Raw genomic sequence first — 25,314 nt, forward strand, 5'->3', positions numbered from 1 at the left:
GGGTAAGTGCATGCGGCTGAGAGTCACCCACATCACCTGGTCTTGGGATTTCTTCTTCTTCTTCTTCTTGCCCCAGCACCCGGAGCTCTCTGCGTCTTTGCCGTTGGCCTCCCCACAGAGCAGCCCGTCCAGCTCATCCGTGCCCACGTGCTGTCCCTGAGACGTTTCCGCTGCCAGCCGGTACGACAGGTTCCTTAATATGCACACACAGTTTTCCACGGTCTGGAAAGGCCAAAAAAAAAAAAAAAAAAAAAAAAGGAAGAGGAATGAATGAAAACTAGCCAGCACCCCTCCGCCCGGAAAAGCAATCAATCTTCACGCACACATTTTCCTTTGGATGCATTTAGCCGGGGCTCCTAAAGAAGTCTCCCTTGACAGCGGCGGTGGAAAGAGTTTAGAGACACTTGGAAAAGTCCTGAGACCTTATCTTCCCCTCAAAGAAACTACTTATGAACAATAGTTACTTTTATGAACAGCCGTCACTGTTGACTGAAGTTCACTTGTGAGTGAGGGAGAACCCACAACCACAGGAGGCCCTGGAGGCGGCCCACTCCCGGACCACTGCCGCCTGGGGATGAGGGCTCAACATCACCAAAAGCACAGATAACGGGACTTCTGTCAGCTCTGGGAGGGCGACACTAACGCTGACCGTCTGCCAGGGCGCTTTCTGGGAGTAAAACGGGGCAAGGGCTGCAAACCGGGCCGTCCCAGGCGAGCCAGCGTCCGTGGCCACCGGGGACGCTACGGATCCTCCTTGCCATGGCTGGCACTCCCGTTTCCTTCGCGTGGGGGCTGAATGGTGGTTAAGGACACACGTCATACAGCTGGACGCCTGTGGAGCCTCAGGCCTCTGACTGCTGCTGTGTGACTTGGACGGCGCTCCCGCTATCTCTGTGCCTCAGTAACGCCCTCTATAAGGTGACCCTAACAGTGCTCACGTCTTACGATGCTGTGTGGTTTAGGGGATTTAAAGTGTTCACGTGCGGTGGGCAGAATAAAGCTCCCCACCCCCAAAGACGTTCACATCTTAATCTCCGGAACCTGTGAATGTGTTAGGTTATGTGGTGGGGGAGAGTTGACCTTCAGATGGGAAGGCTAGGATGGGACCACGCAGTCGGGCCCAGCGGACTGGACGGAGATCCAGATGGGCCCATGTAATCATGAGGGTCCTATAAGCAAAAGAGGGAGGCAGAAGAGTTAGGGTGAAACAGTGTGGGAAGGACACGACCTGCCATTGCTGGCTTTAGAGATGGAAGAAGGGGCCATGAGCCACGGAATGTGGGCGGCCTTCTAGAATTTGTAAAAGACAAGGAAACAGATGCTTCCTGAGAGCCTGCAGAAGGAATGCAGCTCTGTCCACACACAGATTTTAGCCCAGCAAGACCCATTTTGGACTCCCTATCTTCAAAACGGTAAGATAATAAATCTGTGCTTTTAAGTCACCATGTCTGTGGCTATTGGTTAAAGCAGCAAGAGGAAACTAACCCACTGTGTACATACAAAGCAGAGTGCCCGGCACACAGTAAGTGCTTTACAAGGACACATCGTTAACAGTGGGGGAGGCAGTACCACTGGGAGGGCCAGAGCTTGTGACCTGGAGCTAATCCCTCTGTGATGGAGTCCTGGCTCCGCCATTTAATGAGCTGTGTGACCTTGGCCAAAGTACTAAATCTCTGTGCTTCTATTTCCTCCCAAAGACCCCACTGCCAAATTGGAGATTAGCTCTCAACATATGAATTTTGGGGGAAACAAAACATTCAGTCCAATGCATCAACCTTTTGATTTTTGCTCTGGATTTGAGGAACTGAAGGAAGAAGAAAAAAAATACCTAACTTTTAAAAAGGATAACATAATGGTGGAAAAAAAAAACTGAACTGAACTAAGTTTTATTTTTAAAAGCACACCAACTTGGCTATCATTTTTCCGTGACCAACTGTGCAAACAGCCACCATTCAAGGCAGGGGACATTGTTCCATTTTACAGATGAAGGAAACAAGACCGGAAGCCATCAGAGACTCATAGCAGAATGTACCATTTCTCTCTTGTCCTGGGTTGGGACTGGAAGGGGGTGGGGGCTGCCAGGGTACAGATCCTGCACTGCTCCCACCTACAACTGGAATCTGGTAAAAGGCAGCAGATGTCTTTGACTTGACTCCTGGGGGCATGAAAATCAACCAGAAAAACCAGTTTTCAAGGTATATTTCTGGAGCCTTTGCCGTTCCAGACCTTGTCAGCTTTTCAAGGTTTCATGGGCTGCTAATCCCACAGGCTTTGAGTCAACTTGATTTTCTATTTCAAGCGTCCTCTCGGCATCAAAAAAGAACCGACATGAAAGCAGGTAAGCACAGGACGATGCATGAGAGAAAAGTCTCTCACTGGAAGGAAAATCTTATGGCATAAGTCAGAACGATTTTTAAATCAGCTCAAACTGATTTTTCTTACATCAAAGACTTGGGAGAATAAACTTTCTCATCCTGCTGTTCGTCCTCCCTGGGGGCACATCCATGCCTCTAGTTTAACAAATGACTACTGGGGAATAAATCTGCAGGTTCAAGAAATGCTCTATCATCTACCTGTGGCTGGGGGATGATCTGCGGAGAAGACGGATGGGGAGAGAGAAAGCGGTGGTGGGGGGTCGGGGGGGAGGACAAGAGGTGGTTTAGAGGGAAGGATGTATGGGGGGGTGTTCCCAGAAACTGAACTCATCTCTCTCTTTAAGCTTGTTTCGGGAGAATTACCAAGTCAAGTGCTTTTCTCCGAAGGGTACGTACGGGACAAAAAAAAAAAAAAAAAAAAAAAGACCAGCCCCCGTCTTTCTTGGGGACACCAGCAGAAGGCGCATGGCAGCTGCTGGTTTTGGTTTCCATATCCATTGCTGTCACCAGAGCTTTCAGCAGCTCCTCTTGGTCACCAGGGTCATTTTGATTCCTTATTTTCTATTAGAAAGGGCTAATTTGGAAGCTGTCTGTAGAATGTGCCACCATATGTTACCCATTCAACAAACTGTCCCAATTATGGGAGCTGAGCTGAGAGCGTGCACGGCATCCAGGCTCTTTTACTCATTAACTTCACTGGCCCTGGAGACAGCGTGCACTCACATTCTTCCCGCCTCTAACTTGTCATCGTGAAAGCTCAGAAGTGGCCGAGCACAGGGCTGAGTGGAAAATAACAGGACAATAATAATACGTTTAAAACTGAACAGCACATTCTGGCCCGCAGAGCACCGCCGGGCGGTTAATCACATTTGGTTCTTCCACCAGCTACGAGGATCCTCCTTGTCTCCAAGGGGAGGTCGCTCGGGTCCTGCCTCTGGGAGTCGGGAGCGGGAGAAAGCACATCTGTCAGCATGGTCCTGGTGCCTAACGTGGTGCTCCAGCCACCTCGACAGGAATATCTGAGTCTTCTGACTCCAGCCCTAAATGGTCCTAATTTTTCCAGTTGACTCTTTGGTGGAAAACATGGACATTAAGACAGAGGGTCTCCAAGCTCCGCCCAGAGTCTGAGGAGTCTGGTTGTCCAAGACATCAGAAAACAGCATGTGTGCCTCACAGCACTTTGATTTTGGACCACACTCTTGGAGGCTGCCTACCCCACCACACTGGTGGTGCGGGCACTTGGCCAAGGCAAGAGGAAGTTGACTCTTCTTTTGTTTTCAACTGCAAGGCCCAGGCAGTAATCTCGCTTGCCTGGTCTCCATTACAGTAAGAGGCTTCAGGTCCCCTGCCTTAGTCTTTACCACTCGGAATATTAAGATCCTTGGCAGCTTCTGTGAAATACAAATTACTTTCAGCAGCTTTTTAAAAACTAAATCCCATGTCTGTTGTGTTAACAGGTATCTGTATACACTCAAGACAGCTTCTTCACTGGTTGCCTCTTTAGGGACTTAATTTTCCTGTCAATGATATGAAAAGGTCTACAATGGCTGTTAAGGCTTTTACAAGAGAGGTTGATTCAATCTTTTATATAATATTTCACTTTTGCAATTGATAACATGTACACAGTAAATGAATGGATGCGAATGAAACTGAGTGGCAGTGACAAGATGACAGTGTTCGTAACTGGACTGACCTCATCTTAAAAGGGCTGGCGTTCCCAGCAGAGATCATGGATTCCAATCTTTAGGAAGTAGGGCTCAGGAATCAGTAACTTCGTAAAGTTTTCAGTCACTCTAATGTGTAGTGAAGGTTGAGAAGTGCCATGCGAAATCATCCCCATGCCACTAGCAACTAAATGAATAAAATCATTCTTATTTGTTCTTTATCTGACTTGCCAACTCAATTACATTATTCTTTATTCTTGATTGGAGTCCACTGTAAAGCTGGATTTCCTAAGGTGGGTTCACAATCCAAGATGCACATGGAATGACCAGAGGAAATTTCAGAGGAACAGACATTGGAGACGAGAGTTGGACATTCGGATTCAGGGGGCTGTGGTGGGGGTGGGTCCAGGCATGCACATTTATTAAATGCTCCAAAGGCAATTCTGATGAAGAGTTGGCATTAAAACCGTGGGATTAAGGCTTTGGTTCACAACCAGGGCCATTTTTTAATTCTTCATGGCACATTTGGCAATGTTTGGAGACATTTTTGTTTGTTACAATGGGGGTGGGGGGCATGGTACTGGCATCTTATGGGTGGAGGCCAGGAACGCTGCTCAGTATCCGACAGGGCACAGGATCACCCCCAATAAAGCAATAATCAGCCCAAAATGTCAACAGTGTGGTTCTTGAGAAGAGCTTACTAAGGTGTCATGCTCACCACACCTATTACTTTAGAGCATCAGTAAAGTCTGCATTTATAGGATATTATGAAATTACAGATTCTTATTTAAAGTGAATCAACACTAATCAAAAGACAAATTAAGATAAAACAAAACAGCTCAAACACTGGAGAAGCTCACCCAATTCTATTTTGGTTTGTGAAGTAAAACACTGAGTAGACACTAATGATTAACATTTTGACAGCCTCGTTAATTTAGCATTTTGATGGCATTTATTTAGACTTTATCAGGCATTCTTTAAATGGCATTTGATAGAATTAAGTTGTGAAAAAACTATCTTGTAAGAATACAGGCTTATTCAAATCTCAGGTAGTTTTAAAATTTCCTTTTTCTTTGGAAAGTGGATTTTAGAAAATAAAGCTAGAAGACAGTGGGTACCCTGGTGTGTGAAGGCTTATATACTCATCTGGAACACCTGTAGTTTGAGTTACTTTAATTCTTACGTGTTACTAATCAAGAATTAAGTGTCTAGTTCTAGGCTAGGATTGGAAGTCCTGTCGATACAGATTTCAGACTGAAAGTATTAAACTCCGCGCTAACTCCCCATCCTTGTTAGCCGTTGTTTAGTCCCCGGACATCTTTATTCTGTAAGACGCTTCACCTGTGCAAACACAACAGACCTTGCTGTCAATCTCACTGCTCCCCAGCGCAGACTGAATCACGTAGAGCAGCGCGTCCGTGAGCCCGTCACACTCCCGCATCCTCCTGCGGGCTTCCTCTCCGGCTGAACTAACGTTCCTGCAAAGCAAAAAGGGTGTGTCAGCAAATGAACGGATCTCCAAAACAGAAAGAGACACACAGGCATAGAAAGCAAACTTAAGGTTACCCGGGGCGGTGGGGAGGGGGGAGGAGGGGTAAATCGGGAGTTTGGGATTTGCAGATACACACTACTACGTATAAAATAGATGAATGACAAGGTCTGAGTCTATAGCACAGGGGACTGAATTCCATATCTTGTAATAGCCTATAATAAAAAGAATATGAAAATGAATATATGTATGTAACTGAGTCACTATGCCATACACCAGAAATTAACACACCATTGTAAATCGACCATATTTCAATTAAAAAAAATAGATGTGTCAGCATCCTTCATGGTGGTCATCAAAAGAATGTTCTTCTGCCCACCTCTTGTGATAGCTTTAATGAAAACACTGCCTTTTCAGAGCATTTACCAAGAATATAGTTTTAATGAGTAGGAATGGCTTCCACAAATGCCTCCTAGAACCGGCTGAGTCACAGATGTCTGTAACGGAACACTAGAGAGGGAGAATGCAGAATTCCAAACACGCCATCCCTGACAGTCCTGCGACCACTAAGGACGGAGACTTTGGAAAAGTCTTCCAGGTCTGCTTCACTTACAATCGACAAGGGAATCAGAAGCTCTTTGATTCAAAGGATTCCTCTTCTTTGAGAAGTCTGAAATTCCTTCCAAAGACAAAAGCTTCCAACTTAGTGAAATATCTTACAGCCCTAAGTTCACCTGCCTCAAAAATATACCTACCTTGGCCCCACCGGAGGTAAACTTCTAGAAATTTATCCCAAGAACATAGATAGAGGTTTAGGTGAAAACTGAGTCATCGGGGTGCCCATGGCACCTTTTATGGGTCAGAGAAGCCAAGCTCCTTCCTGTAGCGGCAAAGGAAGCTAAAGCCAACCGAAGAGGCCTCTTGTAACGGACACACAGCTGGGAGGCAGAGAGCACGTCTTGACCTACAAGACACGAGACAATCCAGTCGAAGGAGAATCGTCGGGGTGCTTGTCATCACGTTCTTTGTCTGCTAACCACGGCTAGGATGCATTTCCAGTAGAGACTTCTGCAGTGACTGACTCAGGGACAGCACAGCCTTTTGGAGGGGTGCTGGAGGAGGTGAGTTAACAGAAGGTACCAAGGGACAGAAAGAATTTAGAAACTTGGGGAAGGGTGATGGAAAGAGAGAATGATCTAGGTAGGGCAGTGGTTCTCAAACTATGGCTAGCAAAAGAATCACATGGAGGGTGTGTTCCTGTAAATTGCTGGGACCCACCTAGGGAGCACAGGTGGAGTCGGATAATTGGCATATTTGGTGATGCTGACATTGAAAACCACTGCTCTGGCTCTAGTTCTGGTGGGGAGGGTTTGGTTGGGGAGGGTAGTGTTCTCTGCTGACTGCTGAGGCCCACCACGTGGCAGATTCCAAGAATCTGTCACCTTGGGCAGAGCCCACAGGAGTAGATGGATAGAATGGATCTCCAAAAACACGCTGTAACTGACAGAGGTATTCTCATTCTGTTTTCCCAACAACCTTCCCCACTATACTTCATTCTGTTCAACAGATGAGAAAACGGAGGCTCCAAGAGGTTGTTCAAGGCCACATACATAGAAAATAGAGAAACTGGAACAAAACCCAGGTCGGTGAAGCAGAGGAAAGCAAGGGCTTCAGGCATGATATACAGTATGGACTATATTTTTTTAGGAATTAAATCAAAATAAAATAGGCTCAATGCTAAAGTACTACTGAACATAAATGTTTTCTTTAACATCTAAAAAATTCTGTAGACATGTTTACATAGGGTCTATCAGCATTTTCATGTAACACTGGGAAAGGTTATTCAGTTCAAATTAGTATTTTTGGCATTTGCTGATCTTGAATATAAACAAAACTCCTCAGTTCCTTAGATAACATAACTGAGCAAATACGAGAAGCATTTTTACATGAAGTGTTACAGATTCTGCCTTGGGGGGGCCACCCCTCGTTTCTGACAGAATCCTTGGGAGGGAGGAAGGACTCCTCCTGGGAGAGAAACAGTGGTGAGAGGGACACTGCATTATCCAAACTAGAAGGATGGCCATTTTAAGAGAGTATTTTCAGACCACTCATCCTTGAAATGATTTTCAGCAGGTTGAACTTGGACACTGAGAGAGTAATAGGTTTGACAAGTTCTAATCAGACCTCTTTGGTCAGAAGAATGCTGGGTGCAATGTATGATTATGTGTCTTAAATCCTGCCTCTTCATGCTGTGATGAGGTCATGTTTCCAGACAGAAAGATGGAATTCAGACTTGAAAGAAGAACTGAGGGATAGCTCTTGTGCACCTTAGTCTCAAATATCCTCTACACTTTTCCTTCGCTGATGAATGCTGTCTTCCCTGTGCAGCTTCACGATGGGGGCAGGCTGCCTCCTGATTCACAAATAAACATCATAATGATCAGCCCTATTTTCATCGGTAATCAATGAACGGGCAGGGCCAGCCAAGGGGAACGATCAGGAATTAACAACTCTGTCAACATCGTAAATTTTCGATATTAATTTGAGCATTTTTCTTTATTCTAGTTCCTGTTCGATTCTAGTCTAATCTCTAAAATTAAAAAAAAGTTACTAACTGGCTACTATATAAAAATGTGTAAGACACTGAGAAATGAAAAAGACTAACAAGTCATATATATTTTTAAGTGAACTGAGGTGTGGACATGTCTCTTTTTTAGTGGGTAATGGTGTCCTACAAGCCTTTGGTTTGGTTGGGTTGGGTTGGGTTTCCACTTTTAATCAACTATCCCTGAACAAGTGAATTATATCACAAGATTATCTTTGGTTTCTCCCTCTGGAGGAGAGGAAGGTTTCCTTTACTCCCTAGCACAAAATTTATTACACTTGTATGTTTCACTGTTTAAAAAGAAAAATCCCAGTGACCTTGTGTATTGGTCACTGAACAAGTTAATCATAATTATGGTCCTACGTAAGTGTTTTCACAAAGAGTCAATGCCCCACCTACAAAGTTCTTTCCTGCTGTTGTACTTGAACCATCTTCTGCTCACATTAGGGGAGTGATTTTCATGTCTGGCTAGAAACTGGTACAGCAAAATTCTATGCACAAATGTAGCATTAAAACAAATACTTGTAGCTATTTTTTTAAAAAGCACAATGATGCTATAATATCTATTCCTTAGAAGTAATTTTTATAATCTTGATGGAATTGTCAGTTGATATGTCATTTGGAAATTTCTGCCTAAAGTGGATTCTATAATCTTTTTATCTAATAGATGAAAAATGAAACAATTTATTTCTATATCTTACAATTAAGAGATATGACATCTCTTGCCATCGTTCTTACTCAAATGTAACTAGCTAAACTGCTTTATTTTCCCTATCTTCAGTGCTGTTTGGCATCTCATTTCTCTGAGCTTCCATCACTCACTATGTTCATTAAAAAAAAATTTAATATACTGTGCTCATAGGGTCCAAAGTGGAATTTACACGAAAGGCTCTAGTTGCACATCTCCATTTCAGATGGTCCGGATATGGGGGATCAAATCACATAGAAAAGCAAGGGATGAGAGTTTGAGTAATCAATCTGTTTGAAATCAGCCTCTCCCTTCTCCATACTCCCTTAGCTCTTTGAATCTTATTGATTGCTTATTGATCACCATTGATTTTGCATTGGCATTATTTAGGCTGTGACCTTATTGCTGCACTGGGACTTTCAGGGGGGCAGAAGGCATGTCATGGTTATTTGTATGCCCAGCGTGCAGCTGAGTGCCCGGTACATCCGAGGTGCTCAATGCAAGCTGGCTATCACATGTGTGCTCAGCTCTTGCAATGGACTGGAATTCACATGGAGTCCGGAACCGAATCACCTCTGTGCTCTGTGCTTATTGGATAAGTATCAGATGTCTGTGACACCATCCATGCAGGCTTCTACTGCGATTTCTGTTCTGCCACTACAACCGCCATCCTTGTAAACTTGTTCAGCTTGAGATCTGAAGTTTCTTATGATTGTTGATAATATTGATCATACACACTGAGTGCTGGAGCGAACTGCACGTTTGCTGCCGGGAGCCAATCAGGCTCTCCCCAGTGTCACACCCACCTCGCCCACAGGCCTGTAGGAAGAGTTTTCTGGTTCAAGATTACTTTGTCTCCCTGTGGTCTCTGTTACCTCCTTTCCTCTCCACCTCACCTGATTCTTGGCTTTTATAATCTGGCCTCCAGTGGGGTCATCTCATACCTGGCCCACCCCCAGCCCCTTGAGTCCTGGGTTCCAGCCCTGCTAAAACTCCTTACCGTCCTTCCTGTTGGCCCAGCCCTGCATATCTCTGGGATCCTTGGCCTCATCTCCCAACTTACAATCAATAGAGCCCAGACACTGGGTCTCTGTAGGATCTGGGCTGGGTTCCTGAGACTGTAAACATGTGTGAGCGGTGGGACGGGGCGGCCAGAGGGTTTTAGAGAGCAGAGCTGAGGTCGTTTCAAGAAACACAGGTAGTCTGGAGGCAAAGCTGAAATATGAAGCCACCCACTCCGCAGGCCTTGATGCCAACACATCAGGACAGGCAGGGGAGAGACAGAATCCATCACAGGTGACAGCACAGGGCAGATCTGATGTTCAAGCGGGTCTGTCTTTGTAGGGGAGGGGTGGGAAGCATCCTCTTCTTGGTTGTCTATTCCTTGCTCCCCACTGCATAGGACTGAGCAGGAACTCAGTGAATGATTGCTGAATAACATGTTTTCAGGGCTGTCTCCTTCTAGCCAGTAGTTCTCAACCATGGCGGTTTTGCCCCCGGGGAACATTTACTAATGTCTGGGCGCCTCGGAACATTTTGGTTGTCATAACTGCAGAGGGAGGGGTGTTGCCAGCATCTAGTATCTGCATGTGGTCAGGGCTGCTGCTAAACATCCTGCGATGCCCAGGACCAGCCCCCCAGGGAAGAATGCCATGTGGAGGCTGAGGACCCTGCGCTGGGTAGCTAGGCTCCCTGAGGGTCTGATCTGCAGGACTTCAGTACTGAACATTGCTCAGCCCAGTGGTTCTCAAACCTCTGCTGCATACGAATTGTCTTTGGAACTTGATAAAAATTCAAAGGCTCAGGTCCTCACCCTAGTCCAATAACACTGGGCCTGAGTGTGTTCTGTTAGATTGATGCCAATCCACACCAGGGTTTGAGAATCACTGTCCTAGCCCACAGCAGGGAATTGGGATATTTATTGAATGATCCTGTAATCATCCACTGGAGCCACATGATACATGGATTCTTAATACTTGGTCATCTCTTCCCAACAGTAAAACCAAGCAGGACTCCATGCAGCCTTCCTAGGATAACCCCCTCCCCACCCCTACCACATCCCTCCACCTGCCTTTTATCTGTAGAAAAACTTTGGCCAAAGAATATTTTTAATCAGAGAAGTGAGAAATATAGAAGCAAAGGAGATCAGTCAAACAAGACCAAGTAATAGTTCACTCATTAAGCAAAGTCAAGGACCTTACGTTCCTCTTCAAGGACTATAGATAATATTCTGAGCCACATCCTTTGGACTGTTTTGTAGATACTGAAACTCGAACCAGCGGAAGAAGTTAACTACAGAATGACCAGACTGTAGCCATGACATAAGCTGCCACAATTCCAAGAACTGGCCTCAAAGAAATGGGAACAAATCACCCTGGAATTGAAAATTAATTGTTCTTAAAACAATCATGATGACGCTGATCAGACCACTGCGTGAGCAATTTCAAGATGACTATGGGAGCTGGCTGTGCTGTTCTGCAGTAGCCCCCTCCCTCCACCTGTATACCCCTGAAACTCCCCTTTAAAAGCTTTGTGCCCTGATCCACAGAGGGGAGTTGGCCTTTGGACATGAGTCTACCTTCTCCCCTGGTTGCTGGTCTCTGAAATAAAGCAACCTTTCCCTTCCTACCAACACTTGTCTCTCAAGTATTAGCTTTTGAGTAGCAAGCAGCCAGACCTGACTTTGGTAACAACAGGGCAGGGGGCATCGTGGCCCCCACACTAAAAGTGATACATTTAAACCAATCACCACAGGCTTTTACTTGGCACCCTTTGAAAATCTGGAAACAACACTAAATTGTGAGGGGAAATCTAAGTAAAATACAAATGTGAATTCCCTTAATTTCTTGACCCTGTGGCCACCTACCCAGAAACCAGTGAAATTAATCTGATCTTTAACATGGGGATGGGAAATCCTACCAATCATGCTCAGGCCTTTCTCCCATGAAGCAGACTTGCTTTTGCTTTAGCTGGAAGCACCACATTTTAAAGAGATCTTTCTGTCCATGAACAACTAAATCAGAAGTCAGAGAGTAAATATTTTAGGTCTGGGGGCCACATGGGGTCTTTGTTGTTTCTTTTCCTTCTTCTTTTTACAACCTTTTAAAAATGTAAAATTCATTCTTATCTGCAGTCAGAGAAAAACAGCTCACTGGTGGGATTTGGCCCATGGGCCACAGTTTGCCAACCCCTGACCTAGATTCTCATCTAAAGTCCAGTTAGAGGGTTCAGGAGGGGTCTCTAAACCCTTGATATTTTGCTCAAAGTTGAGTATATTTCTGTGTGGAACCATTGTAGGAAGAAAAGGTAACAGAGGTAAGTCAATTCAAACCAACAAAACAACCCACCTTGACTGGGCACCTGCTGTGCTCCACACTCTATGCCAAGACTTGGGATAAAGAGAAAAACACCTGGCCCTTGACCCAGGGAGCTCAGAGTCCAAGAAGGTAAGCAGGCACACATTTAATGTGCCTGAATCTGATATCATCACAAAACTAGCAGCAGGAAGAATCAGGGAAACAATCTCCCTTGGAAGTGAGGTCCAGGCACTTCCAGTCATATCTGGGTGTTCCTAGAAGCAAATACAGGATGAAATGGATGGACGTTTTACTGCTCACCTTCACTGACGCTGTAATTAAAACCTTTGCTTAATTATAGATTAAAATTAAAGATTAAAATCTTTGCTTAAATTATGATTCTGTAAACTTGGACATCGATTGTTTTCCTTAACATTTGCAGCAGCAAGTCACAGGTGTGACTTAAGAAGTAAGACCACAGAGTACAATATATATGTTCTTAGCAAGAAGGCAATTTGTGGAAATTTAACAGAAAGCACCTTCAAATTTGAAAGGTGCACATTGGCTTACGGGCAGTTTTAGGTCCCATGACAGTTCCTAGCTGACCATAAAAGGTCAAAAGGGGGGCAAGGCCCAATTCCTGGAAATTCTTGCCCCTTCCTCAAAATAGTTGCAATAATCTTCCTACTCATTAGCATATGAAATTGCAGAGCCCATAAAAACTAACAACCCCACGTCTCAAGGTCACTCTCTCTCTTGCCTTCTGAGATGGCCTGTACTCTGTCTATGGAGTTTGTATCTACTTTTACTTTAAACATAACCCCCCACACCTCTCAGCCTCTCTCCCTCTTGCATTCTGAGATGATCCGAATTCTGCATATGGAGTGTGTATCTCCTAAGCTGTTTTCTCTTCTGAGTGAGATGAATCACACTCTGTCTGTGGAGTGTGCATCTCCCTGAATAAACTTACTTTCACTTTACTGTGCCTCACTCTTAAATTCTTTCCTGCGTGAGACAAGAACTTACTCTCTGCCAACATCTTTGGTGAGTCAGCCAGGAGGACTTGGTAAGGACTTGGCCTCTCCCCTCCCTTGCATTTGACAGGCCAGTCTCCCCCCCCCCCCCCTGCCTTGTCTCCTTTCTGCATCTCTATCTCACTCTTACTTTTGCAGTTTTGGAATTTTGAGCTGAAGAGATTTAGGACTTTGACTTGAAACCTAGGGATGGGATGAAAATAGGAGTACATGGAGACCTTAGCGGGGACCAGAGGGCAGACTGCGGTAGGCCAAATAATGGCCCCCACAGATGTCCATGTGCTAATCCCAGGAAACTGTAAATAGGTTGTCTAACATGAGAAGAGGGACTTTGCAGATGGAATTAAGGTAATGGGCTTTAAAATAAGGAGACTGTCCTGGATGATCCCTGTGGTCTCAATTTAATTACATGATCCTTAATAGCAGAGAACATGCTTTGGCTGCAGTCAGAGAGAAGCAGCAGAAGGGAAGTCAGAGAGATTCCAACATGAAGATTCAAGTTCCCATTGCTGGTTCTGACCCACAGAGGATGACATGCAAAGATGAGAGAGAGGCTGATGGCTCTCAGCTGACAGTCAGCAAGGAAACAGAGACCTCAGTCCCACCACCACAAGGAACTGGATTTGGGTCACAATCTGAAGGAGATTGGAAGCAGATTCTACCAAGAGCCATTAGTAACACTTTGATTTTAAGTTGGTGAGACTCACGTCAGAATTCTAACCCACAGAAACTGTAGAATAAATGTGTGTTGTTCTAAGTCACTAAGTTTGCAGTCATTTGTTATAGCAGCCATAGGAAACTAATACCCACGTTTTAGCTTGTTTTACTGAAGGGTAAATGGAATTCTTCTCAACACCATCCCTCAATGTTTCACATCCCACTTTTTCCCTGGAAAACTGTTCGTGTGCAGTGGGCTCATGCAAGTTTTCAGAAGATATTTCCAGATGATCAAATAACTGTATTGATTTGATCAAGACCAAAATACCCCATATATAAGAAAATAAAAATTCTTCCTAGGGGTGTGTATGTTGGGGGTTGGGGTGAGGTGGCATCCTCAACTATGCAAGGCCAGACGGTGTTCTATGTAACTCAGAGCACACGAAGGCCTCCTGCACAAGAAACACTGATGTGACGTGGTGATGCACATTTGAAGGCAAAAATATGCTGCTTTAATTTACTTCTACTCATCTCTGATCTGACTGACCACAAGAGTGCCACCAGGTAAGCGGGCATCAGCTTGGTCCAGGATGCTCTCCTGATTGATTGACAGCCTTCACTTCTGCCAAGTCCTCTTTCTGGAAGTGCAGAAAGTCCAGTGGTTAGTACCCTACACTGTGCGGGAAATAAGTGGACTGGGTTGTAAGGGAGAGAAATGAGGCAGCCTCTGAGCTCTGCTTGAGTGAAGTCTACAGTGCAACCTCATTACTTTAAGTGAATTCTCAGAATATCATCTGAAACGCCAACCATGAGTACCAAACGGGTACGGAACAGCATTAGGACCAGCCCTGCCTCCATAAACTTTTACTGGAAGGTTGAGTTTACTCCAAATGCTCTTGATTTTTCTCTCTACATGTGTGTTTTTAAAGCTGGTACTTCATCATAGCCGAGTCAAAAAAAATTCGAGAGTCATAAATTTCCCTTTCCCTCCCTCCCATCCCTCCTTCCTTCCTGTCTTTCTCTCTCTCTCTCTGTCTCTCCCTCCCTCCCTCTCTCTCTCTTTTTCTTTTTTTGGATTAGCACAGTCTTGCAGTTCGGATTCCTGCTATGTACCTTACTGTCTTCTCCCAAGGGAGGCAATTTCTTTATAAATCAGGACAGTGATGGCTTGGTAATTGCTTTGCTGAGCTGTAGAGACAGCACGCTTCAGTGACTTAAAGACCAACTGCCCGTCGGGGAGGCTGTGAACACTGCTGTCCTCAGAGTGGAATTCCCTCCGTTGACACCTCCACCCCTACTCATAAATGGAAACCAGGAGAGAGAAATGGAGGAGCTCCTCTGAGGTTGACTATTCAACTCTGCACCTTTCTAGGACCGCCCAGACGTGTGCCTTCTGGAGTTAGTCATGCATCACGCACGCTGTTCCAGAGATGCCCAGAGCAGAACCAGAAACACCTGAGTTAAAAGACACCCTATCGCTGTCAAGTACTACCTAGGGTCTCAGCTGCACGATTCCAATTAAAATTGATGGACGCCACAGAGTTAAGTGCTCTATGAAATGTCTGCTGTAAGTTTCCCATTGGGCTAAATTGCAAGGAAGTCACAGGGAAAAAAGCGTGAACGCCGCATGGCTAAAACCGTTAACTGTGAACCTAATTGTGCCTGTGGTTCTTTGTGCTCTGAAAACACCCACAATTGTTTCCTGGCTTGGAGCACTGGAGACACGGGCTCTGCTCACTGTGACTTGAGACTTCAGTTACCTGACCACATCGTGCGCTTGGAGCAGTGCCACGTGGCCCACTCCCCTGGCCCATCGATGCCCACCTCCCCTGAATTCCACTAACTCGTGACATATTTCCCTGGCACGTTTGTGGTGGGCTCTTACTTCTACTGTGCCAACAGTATCAGGGTGCATCTCACCTTGGAAGCCCCCACATCCGACCCTGGTCCTGGCACCTCAGTTTCCCATCAAGTCTATGTGCCACCACCTCTGAAGCGAGCACTTCCACAGAACAGAGCTATCTGCTAGCCGTGTCCCCATCACAAATACAACAACAAAAACAAAATGCCTTGGGCCAAAAGCCAATTAGGTTCAAATAGGAATAAAACCCAGTGTTTTCTTCCTTTCCTGCTAAACTGAATGATTTCTCATCTACCAGACATGATTTAACGTCAATCACAAAACCTGGGCTTTGAAATACATATAATAAATTGATATGCTAGGAAACAGAGAAAGAGAAATGCATATTCACTTCACCAAGCAGGCAGCTTCCCGGAAAGAGAGCATGGTGGCTAAATGAACAACGAGCAAGGCCGAGGCCATCCAGTTCCGTGTATTTTGGGTCCTCTGTCTTCTAAGAAGGCGGAGAACAAAGCTGACTAATAAAGGATTATAGGTAATTGGCTACTTGCCTTTTAAATGTCAGACTGTGGGTTTGAAAAAACTTTCAAGATTTGGCATTATGTTCTGGATTACTAATAGCTATTATGAAAACAACCTTCCTAACTTTCATTTCAATTCATCACCTGATTCCCCATACGCAGTCATGTCATCTTTCAATTTATTTACTCGCAGGAAATTTTAACAAATTGTACTTCAAAGAGTTATTAAAGCTGGGGAATCCACATGATTTTTAAAAGCTCACTCATCTAGATGAAACATTTTCCTTGAGGTCCATTTCTTACTTTCATAATGGCTTTGATCACTCACTGATACCATATTGAGGACCAATAACAACAATAAAAAAAAAAAAAACAACTGCAAGTCTCGCGTTTACTCTTGTGTCTTTATCCCTTCCCTCTACTCCTCCCCTACTGTCCTCTGCACAGTTCCCCAGCGCCTCCCAAATATGGTTTTGTTCTGTGATTTACTGTCAGCCTGCTGCCATCAGCACCTCCCCAAGCTGACTGCTCGTGGTCCTCGCCCAGCATGGGAGGGCAAGTGATTATAAGAGGGAGCCACCAGATACAGGAGGAGAAAGAAATCCCCTGTAACTCTGCTGCTCCAGGCCAGATGCCTGGTGGTAACTATCCCTTTCTGCTTTTTAAAAGTCTTCTTGGTTTTCTTACATTACCTCCTGGGAAAACATCTCCTTAAATTTGTGGCCAAATCACTAATAAAAATAGTCCCTGGATCAAAATAACTAAAGTATCAAAAGGGAAGGAGGTGATTAACTTTTTTTCCTTTAATCTCTTAAAATGTACCCATCTCTCCTAATTGCTATTTCATGAATTTAGGCATCTTGACGACTCACTTAGTAATCTTTTATTTGGACCAAAGAACATGATAAATGATGGAAAATGCAGGGAAAATGGGGTGCGGGGGAGGGATAAGTTAGGAGTTTGAGACTAGCAGATACAAACAACCATAAACAGAATAAACAACAAGGTCCTACTGTAGCACAGGGACTATATTCAATAATTTGTAATAACCTACAATAGAAAAGAATATGAAAAAGAACACACATATGTATAATTGAATTACTATGCTGTACACTAGAAACTAACACAACATTATAAATCAACTATACTTCAGTTAAAAAAAATGATGGAAAAATCCAGACTCCAGTTAATTTGGCCAGAGATGATTCTACAGTTTTAGCTAAGTGAAACAAACAAAGCCAATCTTGGCCAAAAAAAATGAATTAAAACTACAGAAGGTGTCTCTGGACCGCTGTCTTTTCTTCCTGTTTTAGAATGGAAATATCTATTTGTGTTCCATCTGTAGGGGTGGCAGATGCCAGGAAGGAGGAGAAATTCTAAGAATATATATATATCCTTTGTATAAGAAAAACATAGAGAACTCAGTAAAACTAAGATCATTGGGCCTTTCAATTTTTTTCTGAAAATATCTTTCATCTCTGGAAGAAATTTCTGAAATACTTACTAAAAAAAGTAGGAACCAGCCTCTTAAAGAGGAAAGCCACTGTGATCTTTCAAGTTTATGCATTAGTCTTGATTGCAGTTTAGTAATAATGTTGGAAAAATCAGTATCAGAACAGGCCAAAGAAATTTACATTTTAAATTCAAGGCTGCTATAGTACCTGTATAGTTTAATTGTTTGCCTCCATTCTTGTTTTGAGTGGACTTTTTCTTTATGGTTGCGGTAGGGCATATTCTAAAGATGTGTCTTCAAGATTGCTGCCCCCTGGTTGTTCAATCAAACACTAATCTATGTACTCCTGTGAAGGAGCTTTGCAGATGAAATTAAGGTCACTAATCAGCTGACTATAAGACCAGGACATGATCCTGAATTATCCTCCTGGGCTCAGTGTCATCACATGAGCCCTTAAAAGCAGAAGAGGGAGGCAGACGAGTCAGTCCAAGAGATGCAGCTGAAGAGAGGGTAGCAGAGATGAGGAAAGATGAGGAAAGAGAGCCTCACATTGCTGGCTCTGCAGATGGAGGAAGGGGACCACCAACCAGGGCAGGCGGTGGCCTCTGGAAGCTGAGAACACCTCCCAGCCCACAGCCAGCAACAAAACAAGGCCCTCAGTCTATAAATACAAGGGACTGAATTTGGCCACCAAGAAAGACCCAGGAAGCAAGCTCTCCCCAGAGCTTCCTGAGAAAAGCCCACTGGCAGACGCTTGAGGAACCAGCCAAACGCCCTGCACTGCTGATGGACACCACTCTGAGACAGTAAGTTTGTGTTGTTCTAACCCATGAGGTTTGTGATAATTTGTGATGGCAGTGATGGATGAAACACTCCATTTCCACATCCACGGAAGAAAAAAATCTCATCATGATATTATTCATAAACGTTCATTTTAATATTTCTGCTAAAGTGTTTTAATACTTTGAGACAAACATTTTGCATCTTCCAATGGAGCCATTTTAGATGCTCTGAATAACAAGATGTCATCGTCAGGATTTCAGATGCCTCTTGTCGCAGAAGTGGTAAGCTGACTGCATCTCTCACCAGCCCCAGGTAACCTAAATGTGACTTTTCTCGGTTTACTGCCACCAGATGGCTTGCCCTCAACATGAGAACAGGATAATGGCACCACTGGGTGCACAATTTCCTTTTACTGCTTTAGTGGCAAAGGGAGAGATGCTTCAAAAATCCAAGAATTATAATGCTGCAGAGAAAGGTCACACAGCAAAGACAGTTTGAGGAGCCACAGAGTCTCATTAAAAACAGCTCACAAGCTGGCCATGAATAGGCTGGTTTCACTGTCTTTCCTCGTCACACCAAATAAGCAGACAGCTGCTCACCTGTTAGGGTACTTGTGTCATTCTTCCAATATAGAGAAGTGTTAAGGTTTTATTTAAAAATCGCACACTTAACCAGCTCAGTGTATTCTTAACTACCCTGAGAATAACTAAAAAACAAAAGGCAAGACTTGTGCCCTCCGCCACCAGCCCAGGGCACACGTGTCTAGCTTTTCTGCTCTCTGTAAACGATAACTGGTTCTCAGAATTGCAGCACAAGACACACAAAGCGACTTCACGCGGAAAATGTCCAGGCAAAAAGGCACCACAGAAATAATCTAGGAAAGGTAATTTGGAGACTCAAGGTTTTTCTAACACTCATTTTATTACAATTCCCCTTATTATTCATCCTTTTATATGTGCTAACATGGGAAGCTTTTCATCTGTTAATCAATCAAGGAAAAAAGTTACAGAAATGACAGAGTAGAATGATTGCATTTTTGTGCAAAAGAGAAGCAGGGAGAGGATCCTCACATATTACACAAATTGACCGGCTATTGGACCAGTAGACCCAGTGGCTGAATCCAATATTTCCCTAAAAAATTCCCCTAGAAACACAATGTACTACTTTACTTTTAATCACAAATATTCACCATTGAATATTTTTATAGAACATGCCAAAAATCAAGTATATAGTTTATTCCAGTGCCAAAGAAATTTAAAATTGCTTCAAGTGTAAAGCAATAGTTCCTACTTGTTTTTTACCCACATGGACGCACCTCAAAGATAGGTGCTCAAGACTGACACCGTCCCGTCGGCACTGGCCACTGGTGGTGGGCTGTGGGTTACGAGCAGTTACCAGCCAGCCAGCCAGAGCCTCACTCCTGCTCTCCCTCTGGTCTGCATCCCAGTGTGTGGGCGGAGACATTTATCTCTAAGTTAGTGTTGAGTATCTTTTTTGTTTGGTTTTAATTCTGAATTTCCCTCACTGTGGAGCCCCTGAATTATATTGGGATGGACAGAACAAGGAGAATGAGGCTGACAAGGAGCCTTTACAAAGTATCTTTGTGGTCACAGAGATTGAGAGAGGTGAATGAGGAGGAAATCTAAAAAGCAGAGATAAAAATGCAATGGACAAAAAGAAAAGCAGCGCTTACTGGAACCTGTTTGGGGGCTTCCTTGAAGGTTATTTTGTTGTGCATCATCAATCAGTTTAATTTGCTGGATAAATATGGCACCACTCACTCTTGAATCCTGTCTTAACCACACACACATCTGCAATGGCACATCTGTCACCTCCATGTTCAAGCATCTCTAGAATCCTCCTCCAATTTCACTGCCAGGTGCATAACACCAGCAACTCGTGTCTCTTAACTGGTCTCTCTGCCTCTGCCCTCATTCTCCCACCCCTCATGGAAGCTTCAGTGAGTCTTCTAAGATGTACATGGGAGCACGAGTCCTGTACCCCAAGACTCTCCTTTGTACTCAGAGTCAAACTCAAAGTCCTGCCCGTGGCACGTGCCGGGACGCCCTTCTTCCTTTGTCACTTGGCTGACTCCTACTCATCTTTCTTGCCTTTTTCGCAGGAAGGCTTCCCTGTTCCCCTGACCAGGTGAGACCCCTTTGCTCTACGCTCATTCCTCATACCCTTTCATGATCCTCACCCCACTTCTATCACTTGCTTATTAACCCCCGCATCCAGTCCTCCGACACTCTGATCACAGAACATCATGCTACTGGGGAAGAAGAGGTAGAGCCTGGGCAGCCGGCCCTCAGGAAGGCAAGCCGCGGGAAGGATGGGTTAGCCGTGCGAGCTGACGAAGTCAAGACCAGCTCTGATGAGGGTCAGGAGAAACCAGACAGCCGCCCCCGGCCCCCTGTATCTGTACTGAGAAGCAGAGGCTGTCAGCAGGCTGCCCTCGACGGTCCCACATCTCCACCCAGGGCGGAATGTGCTCTGTGGCTAAATATGCACGACTGCTTGACGGCTTGTGATTCATTTCCTTGCTTGACAAACAGACAAGAACTTTCTAGCATGGGAAGGAAACAGAGGACTAAGCGACAGTAATACTAATGCACTGTAGCCACAGAAAAGACATAAATTTGGAAGCCAGCACTAAGACAGCTTCCTCCGCCAGTTCCTTCTCCAGCCCTAGTCCATAGAGAGTTCAGAGACAGACCAGGCGACGTTCTTATCTCAAGTACATGAAAGGAATTTCAGGCAAGAGACTGCAGCTGAAGGGAGTGGAGATTCTTGGGGAGCCAGGGAAAAGGATGCTCACAGGGGGAGAACACACCAGGAATACTGCCACACCCATCTGTTAGCAGGTCCTGGTTTGTGTGATATAATGTTGGTGAATATTGGCATTGCTTTGTAAAGATAGCAAGTGTTTTATGCTCCGAAAGTCAGCCTGGAGGAACAGAAAAGCTTTGGTGTCAAATTTCAACTTGGATATGATCTGCCCTGCCTTGGGTAACACATTCAAACCTTCGGTTTCTCCACCTGCAAAGTGGGCTTGTGTTTTGAGAGGATTAGATGAGGCAAAGTCTGTGAAGTACCTGGAGCCAGAGGGGACCCAATGCTTAGCCCCCAACTCTCCCTTGATCATTCCCAGTAACTTCCAAGACTTTCATTACAATTGCATGATGGCTGCAGTCCACAGTCAGCAGCCATCAGTTAAAGTGAGTTTCCTGTGGGCCAGGCCCTAGTGCCAAGCTATTGATGTATATGACGGCAGGGCCCACACAAAGGCAAAGTGAGTGAGGTCTTCATTCAGTGCAAAATTTAAGCGGATATCAAAAAAAATTCACTAATCATCAGAAATATTACATATTTTTAAATTGTGGTAAAATAGAAATAATAAAATTTATCATTGTAACCAGTTTGGGGGGTACAGTTCAGAAGCATTAAGTGCCTTCACACTGTCTACTAGACACTATTTTAATGCAAAATTTTTTCATCAAAATTAATGAAAACAATCCATGATGAAAGAAATATCACAACTTTAAATGAAGATGGGGTCCAATCCTGCACAGCTCAGTCTTACCCTCCCCTGCCTCATCTTAGCCCTGATCGGCACCACCACCACCACGGCCATTTACAGACGGAGAGACTGAGGCTCAGAGAGGCTGCTTCGGTTGCCCAAGATCACACAGCTAGTGGGTTTCCAGTGAGATCTGGACTCGAATGCCAGCTCCTCTCGGTTTGGACCCTAAACTTAGAATGACATCCCATAAGAACATCACACCTATCTCAAAGGCTGTGCATCTGAAGCTTCCAGCGCATAGCCTGGACACAGTCGGGGCTCAGCAAACAGAGCCAGGGCCATTGCAGTTCCACGGGTCCCTCTGCCAGCTCTGCAATCCCCTCCCCTCTGCCTCACCTCTGCCCCTAGTCCATCCTCCTCCTGTGGGCACAGCTGAATCTCAGCTGCACAGGGAACACTGTGTCTCTAACCACTTTCTGCTTCCAGGGCTCCCCGTGGGCTGTACAAACAAATATGAGCCCACCATGAAAAGGAATGAAGCACTCATGCGCGGTGCCACATGGATGACCCTTGAAAACATCACGCTAAGGGAAAGAAACCAGACACAAAAGGCCATATGTATTGTGATTCCATTTAAATAAAATACCCAGAATAGGTAAATCCATAAAGGCAGAACACAGGCTGGTGACTTCCAGGGCCTGCAGGAGAGAGAATGGGGAGTCGCTGTGTAACAATGGGTCCAGAGTTTCTTTGGGGCATCATGAATGTATTTTGGCACTAGATAGAGGTGATTGCACTACATTGTGAAATGCCACTGAATTGTTCACTTCTAAAAGGTTAATTTTATGCTAAATGAAAGAAAAATAAGGGTAGGGAAGGAAATGCTGGGGAGGTGGTGGGGGGACTTCATGCTAGAGTCAAAACTGAAGGGGCCCCTTGGGAAAAGAGATGCATTTTTGCTGCTGGTCTGATCGACCCACAGGCCAGGCTAATCTGGTCTTTGTGGCTCATCGTGCTTCTTGGCCTTTGGCTTCACGTAGATTAAAGCCTTTGGAGTGTAAGAAATTTCTAAAGAAAGAAGAGGAAGCTTACAGGCCCTGAGAGGTGACAGGTGAGGGCTGCGTCTCTCTAACAGCCTTCCTGTCTCAGTGGCCACTTGGGTGCTCTGGGCCCACAGCTTTGCCTTTCTGCGAGATCGTCCCCTGCCGGCCTCCGGGCGAGGATGCTCAGACACGTGTCTTCTGAAGGCCTCTGTCTCAGCTAGCAGGGGGTCCTGGCTGGGCACTTGAGGGGACACAGGAGGATAATCATCTCAATCATCTCCCCTCAGACAGGAATGAGCCCTGGAAAATCATAATACACCCCAGCATCAGTTCTTTGTGAGTCTATTACTATGGGTTCTGGCAGAGGACACTTGGCTCCACCTGATTTGGGAAGCACTGGCCTCTTAATCTGTTTCCGTTCCTTGTCAGTGACAAGGGTCAAGGACAAATGACATTAATCACATTTGCTAGTTGGGCTGACGGTGCTGCCTGCAGAGGAGAAATAGGTCAAGTTCCTCTGTGTTCTAGGAAGGAACTTATCAGGACAGCCTGCAAGCCCGCTAAGGAGTAATAGCCCTTCCGGTCCCGTGCAGATTCCAAGGAAAGGCCCGAAACCAGTTTCCTCCAAAAATGCGAGGGAGGACTCACTCCATGCAACAGACCACAGACTTTACAAGGACATAGAGCTTTTCCTTCTTTGAGTTAATTGTTTCTGGCAGTACGCCTCACTGGCTCCAACCACTTGACCCAAACTTGTGCAAAACAGAGAGCTCTCAGCAGTAAGCACCGACTGTGATGACGACGCTTCCGTTTGGCAGTGCCTTCGTCTGTTTATATAAATTAGCCTGCAATTACCAATTACACTGCTGGTCCAAAAAAGGTCAGGCCACACGTAAGCCCAGGAAGAACAATGGTCTGGACACGGAAGTCCAGACAGGGCTATTATGGAGAGTTATGGGGGATGATTAATTAGCTGGCATCTTCCTGGGTATTGCCATTCTCACACAAAATCCTTGTGCTAACACAGCTACTTTCTGGTAATAAGTTACCTTAAAAGAAATGTAATTAGTTTTTGGGATTCATTAGTCCCAGTCTTTGTGTCCACAGTGCAGCATCTCCTTGCTAGCTGAGTGCCTGTTATTGGGGAGTAATGGTGTATTCGTACCTCTTTGAGATAATAACGAAGGACGTAGAATTAATCTGAAGTCCTGGCATGTTTGTCCTTTTACTAAGCAGACTGAAAAACTAAAAATGAATTTATGATGCAGACAGAAAAGCAGTGTCCTGAAAATCTAGTGTGGAAGGTTGCCAACTCGTTGGCATGCTACTCCTAACTATTGCTTCTTTTGCTTAATCCTTTTGGAGGCAAGAAAATGTAGACCAGGGGTGAAATCTGGACAGGGCTGCCCTCTCTGCAATTTCCTCAGCTGAAGGAAAATATTTTAGTTGGCAATTCTGGAAGCATCTGCCAGCTCAGAACAAGAACTTTCTGAGAAGAGCTACAGAATAATGATTTTTACTTTCAGCAGCTTCCCCAGTTCTCTGTGTCCAGAATACGCCACCTTCTATGAGATGATGAAGGACCTGTCACAGAGAGGCAACCTGGAGCCCCAGGATGCAGGGACCCAAGTGGTGGGTCCCTATATTCACCCCCACTGCAGCTCTGCTTTCTATGATCCCGAAGCCACCAAGGCTCTCTGAGTTCAGAGACCCCATTTCTCACCCCTCCCTATCACAGCTCCAGAGGGTGATGGAGAGGAGCTCAGGGAACTGGACCTCTCGCCCAGCCTCACAACTCCCCTTGCCACTGCCTCACACTAGCTGGGTGCAGCAGGGTTGTACATCTACTCTTCACTCTGAATCCACAAGACAGTGGACAGGAGGCATGATCTCTGCATTAGTGCCTTTGGAAATGCATGGCTCTCATTAGTTATGTCTCTCTTTCCTCCAAGAGCAATCATAACTGAAAGTTGGAGATCTTCATAAATGTCACTGAACATGGGCTACCCTGCACAAAGGCTGTGATGTTCTTCTATGAGTTGTACTCATCTCCTTGATTATTTTGTCCCAAATTTGGTAAATGCTGGCTTTATTTTAAAAGAAATATCACTTTGAAAAGGGAAAGAAAAAATGGTATGAAAATAGATGTTAAAATATTCGAGAGGTTTAGTGTGTAGGCAATAAGTTAAACTGTTTGGCAAGCTCTTTCTTCTTCAATTTATGGTTAATAGACTTGTTTCTCTGCTTTTCCTCCAGGGAAGCTACTTCTGATGCAATGCAATATAATTTGGGAGGCAGAGGAGGAAAAATTATATTTTTAAT

At 44.9% G+C, this 25,314-nt stretch overlaps 1 protein-coding gene across 4 annotated transcripts in view; it reads right to left on the bottom strand.

Moving 5' to 3' along the window:
• The window catches only part of CTNND2 (catenin delta 2), an 886,119-nt gene that overhangs the window by 132,375 nt on the left and 728,430 nt on the right, over window positions 1-25,314 (bottom strand). For all 4 annotated transcript variants that reach the window (XM_064479567.1, XM_064479565.1, XM_064479566.1 and 1 more), the window contains 2 exons: window positions 5,400-5,517; window positions 37-222 (listed from right to left, as the gene is read on the bottom strand). In XM_064479567.1, the coding sequence (XP_064335637.1) occupies window positions 37-222; window positions 5,400-5,517 (304 nt within the window). The remainder of the gene's footprint in view (window positions 1-36; window positions 223-5,399; window positions 5,518-25,314) is intronic.

Source organism: Camelus dromedarius, chromosome 3 (assembly GCF_036321535.1).
Source record: "Camelus dromedarius isolate mCamDro1 chromosome 3, mCamDro1.pat, whole genome shotgun sequence".
In the NCBI taxonomy this organism is placed as follows: domain Eukaryota; kingdom Metazoa; phylum Chordata; class Mammalia; order Artiodactyla; family Camelidae; genus Camelus; species Camelus dromedarius.